The sequence below is a fragment of the Perca flavescens genome, chromosome 23 (assembly GCF_004354835.1).
Source record: "Perca flavescens isolate YP-PL-M2 chromosome 23, PFLA_1.0, whole genome shotgun sequence".
Classification (NCBI taxonomy): Eukaryota; Metazoa; Chordata; class Actinopteri; order Perciformes; family Percidae; genus Perca; species Perca flavescens.
Genome location: NC_041353.1, coordinates 9,576,371 through 9,589,162, shown reverse-complemented (window position 1 = coordinate 9,589,162; position 12,792 = coordinate 9,576,371). Strand labels below are relative to the sequence as shown.

Below are 12,792 nucleotides of genomic sequence, written 5' to 3'. Positions count from 1 at the left end.
AGTTAAGACAGTTTCTATACTTCTATAGTTTTCTTTTCTATAGTTCTAAACAGACATCTTAAACGTAAAAACACTTTAGTTGATATGAAGGCCTACAGTAGTAAGTTGTTGTTGGACTTTATCCAACAGATGATGTCATCTCTTCAAACCTGGGAGAGCCTGTTTTATCTACCTGGATCTCTCCCTGGTAACACAGCCACCACCTATCCTGCACATGACCCAGTATTTACATAGTCTGTTTATAAACGTTGGTAGTCCAGCACGGATAACATGGCCGATGAAGCTCTAGGAACTCTCTCACGTGTGCTGATAATAATTTGAATAATACCGGTTTCTCTTCTCAGAAAACAGAATGGTGGAGCAAACGAGACAGCCGAGTCGTGTTGTCTCCCTCCAGGCTGGACCTGGCGAGGTGGACACTGACACCCTGGTTGACGTCAACCTCAGGTACATGTACTGCACAGGCCCTTCCCCACACCAGTCATAACAACAACAACATAGAGCTCAGACAGACTGCGCCTCAGGCTACAGACCATGTGGCATCAGTTGTACCAAAAACAAACAATATATACAAAAGAATCACTCTGGTGTAGGATTGTTTTTTTTTGTTTGTTACACCTGATTAATATAAAAAATGTTTCTGTTTCTAATAACTATGGGGTGAGGGTGTGTGTGTGTGGGGGGGGATAATCGAAAATCGTGTGTATCTTGATTTTTTTCGACAATTTTTTAAATCGCTTCTTTTCCCTTGAATCGATTTTTTTTTCTTACCAATGATTTATACGGTACCGCTGATGGCGACTACATCATATCCGTTTTTTGACTTGAAAGCAGAAAATGCATAAAATACACGTTATGTACTTCTTTAGAAATGAAATAAATATCAGACGGACTGACTGACGTAATATGCAGTCTTTTTAGAAAACAATTTTTTTTTTAGAATTGTCTCATGATATATTGTTAAAGAAGGAAAAGAAAATTACAATACTCAAAACTATCGAATCGCAATGAATGAAAAACACAATACAAATCGAATCGGCACCCATGGATCGTTTAAGAATCAATTCTGGACAAAGCATATCGACCCAGCCCTACTAATAACAATTCATTACATACTTCAGTCTGACGGCACCTTGCTTGTGTGAGGAAGCCATTAAGGCAACATTGTGAAGATCTTGGTAACTGAACAAGAGTCGTGTCTGTTTGCGTCTTCAGGATAAATGACAGGGCTGCACGGGCCTTTGGGCAACAGTTGGCTCTGATTGGAGATCAGATGGACTGGGAATGGGCCAGCAGACAGCTGAACTGGCTACCAACGCCTCTACACGTGCTAAGACCCGCTCAGGCATTGACCAGGACCATATATCGGTATAAATCACAAAACAAACCATCCATCTCTGGAGCTTTTCTGTGTCTGGCTGTTGAGAAATTGTAACCTGGTGTTGCTTCTCTTTTAGGGATATCCACAATCAGTTATGGGGCTTCCGTGGCCTGTCTGCAGCGGTGAAGGCCTGGATAGCGAGCACTGCGCCTGGGGTATTCTATCTGTGTTTTAAGTGACCTTTTTGCTACTACTGCTTAGTTTAAAACATACAGTGGCTTGCATACGTTTACACACCCATGCTAAAGTTGACTAAAAAGAGGAATAAAAAAAAACATATTTTGGAAATTGATCTTAAAGCCTTGATTAAAAAAAATAGGAAAAATCCTAGAGATTGGAATGGTTTTATTTCAGTTAGCCTAATAGCTGGTTTGATTTGCATTGAGAGATGATTTTATGGAAAGTACCCCATGCCAATCTCTAGGTATGGTGAAGGCCAAGGGAACTTCATCAGGATGGAGAGTATCCTGGATCCATGAAATAACTGGCCTTTCAAAATAAAAATCTGCCTTAACATAGGGGTGTACTTACTTATGGTCCCTGTATTTTAAGGAAGAAAGAAAGAAAATTGGTGTCCTTAAAGGTTGGATTTTTCCTAATTATTTTAATCAAGGCATTAAGAAAAAGATGGATTTTTATTCAACTTTAGCATGGGTGTGTAAACTTATGCAAGCCACTGTATATATATGTATATGTATATGCATGCAAAGAATATTTTCTGAGCTCAAGTCACATCGCACTTAGAATTGAAAACATTTCTCTTTCATTTCACAGCTGTCCAATTTAAAACCAGTAACCTGCGCTGGCTGGGCCAGAGGAGCACTGGTGACTGTGGCGCTGTTGGCTGCAGTGACCATTTTGGGGGCACTATGGGTGGAAGGGAAAGCCTAAACAGGGACATAAGCAGGTCTTTTGGGCCATTATATATTTGACAAAAAAGGTTTGCAAATCAATGACAATTATTTCTGATTTGTTTCTGCTGTTTACTTTGACTTCTCTTTTTTTTATACTATCTTAAAGACGTATTGAATTTGACACTATATGACCGGAAAACAGGTGGTTAAAATAATTAAAAATACTGTAAGATTTGTCAGGGCATGTGGAAATTGTTAAATTGGTTTTACAGTGTTTCCCAAGGAGTTGGCCAGCGTATTGTAGCAGTGACATGTTGGTTCACAGTTGTATTAATGTCAAAAAGCATATTTCCCATGACTGGACTGTTGCTGGCATGCAGTCTTTTGTATCCAGATTAGTTTCTTACAGGTTTAAGAGGCCAACTTTTTTTTTTTTTTTTTTTTTTTTTACAAATGATATGTAGCCTTGCTTTATATAAAATGAAGGGAGCTGGACTTTCTGTTTCAGATTTGAAAATGCTTTTTCATGTGATGCAAATAAACCTCTAAATTACAAAATGTTCATCATGTCTCATTAATAAAAAATATTTAATTACATAATAATAATAATAATAATTATACACAAACAAGACCATAACAAGCAACCACAGGAGCTTGCAGGTTTAACAGGTCTTGCCGGTCATGGCCACACCAAAACGAGCACTGAAGCCCATTTTTTGACCTCCACATCTCTGCATTCAGTCTTCATAAGTGGTGACTTCCACATGTGTGTACGTTTTGAAGGCCTTCATGTTACACTTTTGAAGTGTGGCGCCGAGCTGCTTTCCGGGGCCGACCTCGTAGGTGTGGGGGAACTTCCTTCCCTGCGTCCTCTCGTAGATCTCGTGCAGAGTTTGCTCCCACTTCACAGGCGACACCAGCTGCTTCACCAGCTGCCTTCGCACGTGGCTCTCATTCATGTAGCGTTTGCCGTCCACGTTGGAGTACACGTTGATCTCGGGGCGACGGACCTGAGCGGGAGAGAAATCTACGTGTTAGGTGACAAGCACTCGAGGTGTGCAACTTTGAAAAGTGGTAGCTGAACAAAAATGGCTATTGGTGAGGTGAAAAAACCTTTCGTGAGATGTGGATGAAATGAATTAATACTAGTAATTAAGATGAATGGAGTGGAGTAAAAGTACAATTTTCCCTCTGAAATGTAGGGGAGTAGAAGTAGAAAGTGGCATGAAAAGAAAAGACTCAAGTCAGTACAAGTACCTCAAATTTGTACTTGCAGTCTTGAGTAAATAGTTATATTCCACCTCTACTCAAAGTAGCGTGAGAAATGTGTGCATAGGGCCTTGTGATTATGAAACAAACACTAACCTATCACTGTTTATCCATCCAACTGCCATAATGCATTTATGTCAAACTTCATCTTACTAAATACTAGACAAAAGCTGCCACTTGACCTTATGGATCTGTTTAAGAAAGTAACAGCTGGAGTTTTTTCTCTCTGACTCAAAGGCCCCGTTTACATGTACATGGTTATTTTGAGAAACGGAGACATTTCCCTTCGTTTTTGCCCTTTGTTCACACGCAAACGGAGAATTTGCCTCTAAAAATGAGTCTCTCGCCAGAGTGGAGATTTTGGAAAACCTCGTTTGCATGTAAACTGAGACAAACGGAGGTTTAGGCAGCCGAGGAAGTGAGGAAGAGTGGTGATTCATTGCTGTTGTTGCCATTTTTGGGATTCTGATTGGATAACGTGGGCTTGAGCTTCTCATTACACTGCCACCTACAGGTTTGGCATGCTCTTGACGGCATATATACACTGTAAACAAACACTTTTCTGAAAAGTGACAGCTGTGCACAATGCTATTTTTGAAAACGGAGAGGTTGAAATGTCCGTTTATGAAAATAGCCGGCCACGTGTAAACATAGCAAAAGTTTTGCTAAGTTTCAGCAGAGCTAAGAAGATTCTAGGAAACAAACTTCAGTTTGCAACAACAACAACAACAACAACAAGGGCTGTGCCCTTGCCTTGCAATGGAATTCAATGGAAACGGTCTATAGAACTTTATTTAGCCTATAGTCTTTACTGTAAAATAAATGCATTGTGTTTAATAAAAATATTTTAATAGAGAAAGTATAACATTTAATTTTGTTACATTGTTAAGAAGACCCTTAACTTCATATCAAATGCCATTTTGGGCTATATACACTTCTACTTTGCCGTTTTTCAGTCTGGAGAAGTCATGTGATGCAGCCTAACATCACACAGTGTGTCATCACCGTAGACATACACACACACAAAGATCCCAGTTTTAAATATCTGTACATATTCATGTAAAATGTTAATGTCTACATTTTATTAGAATATACTTTTAGTTTCATAATGCTTAATAACCATACAAATAGATGTATAAAATGATATAAACCCATCCTAATATTGTGTTAATGTACTGTACATATAACTGTTTATTGTGTTTTGTCTGACCCTTTGGCAACATTGTTATTGAAACATTCATGCCAACGAAGCCCCTTGAATTGAATTGATAAGGAACATGTTCTTTATGATCTATGGTCATCACATTCTGGAACTTGTCATGCACAGTGACATCACAGTGTGACACATTCTAAACCTCTGATGGCATTCCATGGTTCGGTTTAGAATATAACCCTGGGTTCTTACAGGCAGTTAACAGTCTGATCTCGTGAACGACGCATCTATTTGTGTGACAGAATTCAAAACGTCCGTACAACAACGACAGAGCAATACTACTCTACACTGCAATACTCCACTATCGCAACAAATACTTTTGTTCAGCGATCATGGCAACGATGCCGGCGACAGTGGTCTGCCCAACTCCCAGCGTACAGCTCGACAATCTGAAAAAAGACCAACTGGAAACTCAAGAACGAATCACTCAGCTGGTCTCCGAAAATGCTGGCCTGGAGGACGAGAAAAGGAGAATCCTGACGGCTCTACGTTCAGAGAGAACCATAAGGAAAAACGCCGAAAAGGAGAGTAAAATCATGGAGAAGACGAAAAATGAAGAGATTTGCTATCTCAGAGAAAGTTTGAAGACAGCCAAACTCCACTGGATTGGTGAGTTCAACCGGGTCGTCAGGCTCTTGAAACAGGAGCAAAAGAGGAACAGAGAGACCCAGGAGAAGAAGATTAATGATACATTATCAAACATACCAAACCAGAATTTGATGGACAAGGACGCAAAGCTCCAAACATTGGCAGAGGACAACGACAGGAAGTTGAGCCATGTCATCCAGGAAAAGGATGAGCTGATCAACAAAATAACGGAGGAAAAGACGGCTCTAGACGTGAAGTATTTGGAGAGCGAAGTCAAGCTCATGGAGAAGGAAAGGCAGATCATCCAGAGGGAGGCAGAGTTTGAAACAAAACTTGCCACTCTGGAAGACCAAATGACGTGTGAGCTCGCTGCAAAAGAGGAGAGCTTGGAGAAACGGCATGAGCTGGAAAGAGAGAGCAGAGAGATGGAGTGGAACAACAAAGAGAGCCAATTGGAGAATGAAATCAAGCTCTTAAAAGAGAAAATCTCTGCTCTTCAGGTACAAAACCACAGCCTCCAGGAGTTTGAAAAGATGAACGGTAGGATGGAGAAGGAGTGGAATACCAAAGAGAGCCAAATGGAGAATGAAATCAAGCTCCTAAAAGAGAAAATATCTGCTCTTCAGGTACAAAACCACAGCCTCCAGGAGTATGAAAAGATGAACGGAAGGATGGAGAAGGAGTGGAATACCAAAGAGAGCCAAATGGAGAATGAAATCAAGCTCCTAAAAGCGCAAAACTCTGAACTTCAGGTCAATCTCCTAAGCCTGCAGGAGCTGGCTGAAAAAACGGACAAGGAGAAGGCCAGAATGAAAAAGGAGGAACAGAAGGCCAAGAAGGCGGCAGAAAAGAGGCTGAAAAAGGAGAGGAAAGAGGAAGAGGAGCGAGAGAGTAAACAGAAGAAGGAAAATAGGAAGCAAGAGAAGGAAGAATTGAAAAAACAGAAGAAGGAAAAAGAGGAGCTGGAGAAAAAAGTCAAGAAAGAGCAGAAGGAACAGGCAAAAAGAGAGAAGGAGGGATTAAAAAGACAGACGAAAGAAAAAGAGGCGAGAGTGACGGAAGAGGAGCAGAAGGATTAACACCATCAACCTTTCTCTCCACTTCACCTCGACTCCCCCCCCCCCCTCCCCCCCAAAAAAAACAAACTGGGTGATCCGGTTACCTGCCACATTTCAAAAGACTTGCAGGTTAAAACAGTGTTGTTTACTCCGGGTGATCCGGTTACCTGCCACACTTCAATTATTAAAATGTCTTTTTTTGAATGAATGAATCTCATATCTGTGCATTTGTCTTTTTAAATGGGTTCAATAAAAACACACATCTGTGAAAACCTGACCGCAAATGTTTCACATATTTACCTTTTTTGATTGAACTGAAGATTATCTTTCATTTTCACCTTTAAAAGGACAATTCCAGCGCAAAATGAACCTAGGGGTAAATAACATACGTGTACCCAGTCGACCCTTCTCTGCTAATCAAATGTGTATTTATCTTGAAACAAGCTAGCGCGAACCAGCGATTAGCTGCTAACGCTACCTTTCGGGGCAGAGGGTAAATCGCTATTTTATACCACTAACAAGGCTCAAAATAGCACCACACTTTAAAGGTAGCATAATGAGGGTCCCTACATGTAAACCGAAGCATTGAGAACTTTGTAAGTGTACAGACAGTTTATTAAAAAGACAGATTATAAAGACAGTAGCGTTTACATGTTTACATGCGGGTGGCATCTTGGAAAACAGTCATGACCAGTCGACTCACGAACGCTGTGTTTGAGCTATGTTACTGGTAACTGGTTGCATGGCGTTCGACGTTTGACAGATCGTGACTTCGAGATGGTAGCGTTAGCAGCTAATCACTGGTTCGCGCTAGCTTGTTTCATTTGATTAGCATGAAAACATGTCCCAGAGTACACATATGTTATTAGGTTCATTTTGCGCCGGAATTGTCCTTTAACACAATATGAAATGATTCTGGAGTCTAAGGGCACATTCACACCTTTTGATGTTTTTTAACAGTCATAAGACAACACGTGCAAATAAGACAACACGTGCAAATAAGACAACACGCACTAATAAGATAACACGTGCAAATAAGACAACACGTGCAAATAAGACAACACGTGCAAATAAGACAACACGTGCAAATAAGACAACACGCACTAATAAGATAACACGTGCAAATAAGACAACACGTGCAAATAAGACAACACGGGCAAATAAGACAACATGTGCAAATAAGACAACACGTGCAAATAAGACAACACGCACTAATAAGACAACACGTGCAAATAAGACAACACGTGCAAATAAGACAACACGTGCAAATAAGACAACACGCACTAATAAGACAACACGTGCAAATAAGACAACACGTGCAAATAAGACAACACGTGCAAATAAGACAACACGTGCAAATAAGACAACACGTGCAAATAAGACAACATGTGCAAATAAGACAACACGCACTAATAAGACAACACGTGCAAATAAGACAACACGCACTAATAAGACAACACGTGCAAATAAGACAACACGCACTAATAAGACAACACGTGCAAATAAGACAACACGCACTAATAAGACAAACATGTCCCAGAGTACACATATGTTATTAGGTTCATTTTGCGCCGGAATTGTCCTTTACAATTCACACCTTTTGATGTTTTTTAACAGTCACTGGTTCACACCTTTAATTCTGTAGACTCTGTGCAATTCGTACGGTGGCCACAGCACCGTGGAGCTAGCACCCCGGCAGGCGCTAGCTGGCTGTCGCGTCACTTTATGGAGCTACTCAATTCCGAAAACTTTGAAACAAATTGTCAATTCGGCAACGATTTTTGCAAGACTGCCTATATTCGAAATCTGAAGAGTTCATTTCTCGCCTAAAATGTATTAAGAAGTGAATTTAGTGATGAATAAAATGGCGAAAATTGTCCTGTTGTTGGTCTGTCTATGTCCCCTGGAAACACTTCCGTTGTGGTGTGGGCTATTTGCATGTGTTGTCTTATTAGTGTGTGCTGTGGTTTATTTGCACGTGTTGTTTTGTTGTTGCGTGCTGGGGCCTCTCAGGGCCACCGTAGATTTGGGGTTGCAGTTGTAACATTGTTGCATTCATCACATGTTCATTTAGCCAGCGGCTAGAGTGACAAAAGCCAATGATTTTTAGCTTACTATCAAACTACAAAGAAACTGGTTTAGAGCAAACTGTTGGGCAGTTTAAAAGGGTGGTTTTAACATGACATCTGTCTTATAGGTTTTGTAAATTAGCACTCTTTTACAGATTGTTAATGCTTCCCAAAGTGGGTGTTTTAAGGGCAGGCCATGGGTGCCACAATAATGGTTAATTTTACATTTTTTACAGTACACTTTTAATATTCTTTCACTATATATAAAAAACAAGGCAACATTCACATTTATATTACATTTCCAAACATATAAAATTGGAAGAAATAAGGAAAAAAACATGGAAATCATTAAATTACCATAACACCATGAAGAAAGTTTGACTGACCTCCACCTGTCTGAGCACCTCTCTGAGGGGTTCAGTAGCCGACTCCATCAGCTCGGTGTGAAAAGCCCCGCTGACTGGGAGAGGTTTGGTCCTCACGAACTGGAGACGTCGGGAATTTTGCTGGAGGAAATCCAGAGCCTGAGGAGACAACACAGTTATGATGAAAGAGATATCACAACTTGGAGGATTCTATCTTATTTATCTCAAACAATCAACAATGTTGCAAAGAATTTTTTTTAATTAAATTAAAACCACAAAATAAAACACAAACAATCTGAATTTACCAAAAAATTAAAAAAGGATTAGTTCAAAAATGAGCAGGCAGAAGCAAATAGCTTATTTGGGCCTGCCCCTACTTCACAATATCATATTATTACAAAACAGATAGATGTGCAAATACAGCATACAATCTTTCAGATCTTCCAATAACTTACAAGAATCTACAACAATACCTTTCCATTTAGGGTTGGGTGATGTCCCATAAATTGGCAGTTGACGATGTTTACAGTAAAACGTTGTGATGGACGATGATATCGTCATTGTCGGAGTTGTGTTTAAACTACATTCTCGGTTATATTAGCACTGAATAATGCATTCAATAAACAGAAACCCAACTCTGCACATGAACAGATGCGCAGCATTAGCTCACACATTAAATAGCACCCTCGTGAATTAGCCTACTGTTGCTAACGTACATTCATAAATCCTACATAACCTCGTCATCAGACTTACTTATTCATGCATGCACACAGTAGTATCCACAAAGGTAGTCCAATGAAGGGATAAAGGAAAGTGTGATAGCGTTCCACGTTAACGCTTTTTTCTCTCTCGCTTGAGACAGCTGTGTCCAAGCCGAGGCGCAGAGCATGGTTACCGCATGCTGAAACGTTACTAGTCCAGGTAGCGTTTGTCTGACAGGGTGGGGGGCGTGGCATCACGATGGCGGCTCTCCATCGTGATGCCGGTCAAACATCGTCCATCGGCACAATCGTATTTCCATTCCTATGTTTCGGTCTATTATTTTCTGTATTGGTCAAGTAATGATTTCTTTAATCTATTTTTGAACTAATGATAAAACAACAAGGATGTAAAGGATTTGTTGTGGTACATTATATGTTCATCCTAAGGCTGCCATAATGCTCCGTACCTTTTGGTGCCCTGCGATGACCCTACCATCGGGGAACAGATAGTTGGCCACAGAGCAAACCGGCTCCTTGATCCCCAGGCTTGTGCAGTGCTCTTTAGCCTGCACACAGGCATGTTTATACTGGGCCTGTGGCCTACCGATGACTGACAGCATCCCACTAGCAACCAGCTCAGACGCTTTCTGCATGGCCTCTGCACGGACCTTCACCGCATACAGAGCTAGAAGACACATAGGGGGTCATGTATTATATTTCTTTTAACTGAGCAACATCTTTGTCATGTACAAGTTAAGAAACACGTTTACCTTCTGCATAGTTCATGGCACCAGAAAAAACCAGGGCAGCAAATTCTCCAACGCTGAAACCCGCAGCAGCAACACACGTCTCAATGGCCTGTGGACAGAAGTGTAGAGAGTTTAAAAAATATATATACTAAATAAGATGTTTTACCCAAGGGCGTAGCTTTGGGTTCGACAATGGGGGAGTTGAGATCTCTACTTTTGAGCCAAATGGAAATTTTGAGCATATTAAACACTAGAGATGCACCGATAAACCGGTCACCGGCCGGTTTTCACGTGCTCGGCCATGACCAGCGACCGGCAGGTCAGTCTGACGTATGCTGATTTCATGCCGGTTGTGATTGGATGTGAAAAGAAGGAAATGGTTCTAACATTGCATTTTAGATGTGTGTGAATTTTCCACTTAAGGAGTAATTTATATAGTTCTATTTTATAGTGATCCATTATCTGTTCAAAAAATTTTCTAAGTTCTGTGGAAAATGTTCTATTAAAGAAAAGATAGAAAATAAATATTAGTGTGTGCTGTAAAGTGGTTAGAAAAAATGAAATCTGAATGGCTAAAATCGGTATGAGCTGGCCTATAACTCAAAGAAAATCGGAAATCGGCCTAGAAAGTTGAAACACTTCTTTTCCTGAATTCTGGTTGCAACAATGTGTGACTGTTTTCTGCAACAAATTATGGTGCAAATGTCTTTAATTATTTAAAGGAAATTATTATTAATGGTTTTTATTATGGGGGGTTGTACCACCCATTACTATTTTTATTCAAGTAAGATTTTGAATGCAGAGTTTTTACTTTTAATACATATTTGTATATTGTACTAAAACTATCGAAATACTTCTTTCACCGCTGCAAAAAAAACTGCTGTCGATCGATTATAGATTATTAAAATCAGACTGCCACCTTGGGGTTTTCGTGGTTGAGCCTCTCTACCGCAGCCAGTGAGGTGACAAACACTGCCGGCTGACAGTGAACCGTCTTCATCAGCTCCTCCTCGGGGCCCTCCAGGCACAGAGACAGCAGGTCGTACCCGAGGAGCTTCTGGGCCACCGTGAACATTTCCTTAACGTTAGGGTACTTCAAAAGTCCTCTACCCATGCCCACAAACTGGCTGCCCTGGCCGGGGAAGAGGAGTACGGAGCAGTCGCTGGGGTCTTTCCTGGGTCTCCGCTCCATTGCAGGCGGCTCGCTTCCCAGGAGAGGAGCGGGGGTTTCGGGCGGAGGGTGGGGACCTCCATCCTGGGAGCCAAGGTGGCTGCTGGACAGTCTCCTGCTCCCAGAGATTAGCGACCTCAACTTCCCTCTAGAGGCTGCTGCCGCGACAACCACTGATGCCAACATGGCGTCACCTAATGATGTCTTCACGGATCAAGAAAGACCCATAATCTGCCTGGAAAAACTGTAACTATTTAACGAAAAACTAAGGTTTGTGCCTAACGGTCAGCATGAGACAGTCATGGGAGCCGCCATGTTAATTTAGGTCAAACACCAGATTTGAGTTTTGTTTTCCTTCCGGTTCCCTTTCCGGTTCTTTTCTGCTGCAGCGACACCTTCAGGTCACAATATGTCAGCATTTTGAAAAAAGTACAAAATACAGAAGTAAGTTACAATAAAAATATATGAATATCTTTTAAAATATATATATATTTTCACTTTATGTATAGTTTGCATTTTGTATTTGTATTTTTGGTTTTATCTTAGAATAAAACGTTATTGTCCCACCAATTCTTTCCCGTTAAGACACAGTAAAACGGAACCAGTAAACATAACACAATATGGAATAATAAACTAGTATTACTATAAAATATTGATTGCATATGGTACAATGAATTCCTTATGTCTTTTTGTTTATCGAAAGTGTCCCCCAGAAGGTGCTTTCTGACTTAATTTTGTTTTCTTATTTATTGCTATTATTATTGTTCTTTCATAATTATCAGCTCTTTGTCAATGTCATGGATAATTCAACAACTTTTAGAGTAACACTTTTCATTTTTTGGGTGAGTTTTCAGGCTTACATAGATTTGAAAGTTAATGTAAAATTATTTATTTCTATATGAATTCATTCTTTAGACATAAATACATGAACATCTGGGAAAGATCCCATGAATTAAGCTATGAGCTGTGACCAGGATATGTACTGATTTTACTGTTAAAAAATAATAATACTGTTTCTAAATTACCTTAACAATATCTTTATATCCAACATATGTACCAATACAGAAATATCTGTGATAAGCTACTATCAGCTGATAATATTAGGCTGCTTATCATCTTACTGCACTTCTCAGTACTTTGTATTATTAAAATAATACAGAAAGCTACAGTATATAGACCACCAAAAAAAGTAAACCCTTCAATCTTGTGCAATGTTGAAATCATCTGCATTTAAAAAAAACAAAACGTTTTGTTTTACATTTATTACTTACATACATAACTTCCTGTGAGTTCAGTTATCATGTTGCGACAGAGAACTTGCAAGAGAAGAGTGACTGATCTTGAATTCAAATCAGCTTCAGGAAGTCTGATGTT

The 12,792-nt window shown here is 40.1% G+C and overlaps 1 protein-coding gene across 1 annotated transcript; it reads right to left on the bottom strand.

Moving 5' to 3' along the window:
• Positions 1–2,809: 2,809 nt before the first annotated feature.
• Positions 2,810–11,795, bottom strand: LOC114550253 (malonyl-CoA-acyl carrier protein transacylase, mitochondrial). The gene is made up of 5 exons (XM_028570900.1): positions 11,167–11,795; positions 10,269–10,356; positions 9,966–10,183; positions 8,819–8,956; positions 2,810–3,245 (listed from the first exon to the last, which is right to left on the bottom strand). The coding sequence occupies exons 1-5, from the start codon at positions 11,602–11,604 to the stop codon at positions 2,973–2,975; spliced, it is 1,155 nt and encodes a 384-aa protein (XP_028426701.1). The 5' UTR covers positions 11,605–11,795; the 3' UTR covers positions 2,810–2,972.
• Positions 11,796–12,792: the final 997 nt, after the last annotated feature.

Bases quoted from the DNA above. Each gene is read 5' to 3' on its own strand.
- LOC114550253 (XM_028570900.1), bottom strand. From the start codon at position 11,604: ATGTTGGCATCAGTGGTTGTCGCGGCAGCAGCCTCTAGAGGGAAGTTG. The intron at 10,357-11,166 runs GTGGCAGTCTGA...TTCTGTCCACAG, and splicing joins TCAACCACGAAAACCCCAAG to GCCATTGAGACGTGTGTTGC. The intron at 10,184-10,268 runs GTAAACGTGTTT...TGTGTCTTCTAG, and splicing joins TGCCATGAACTATGCAGAAG to CTCTGTATGCGGTGAAGGTC.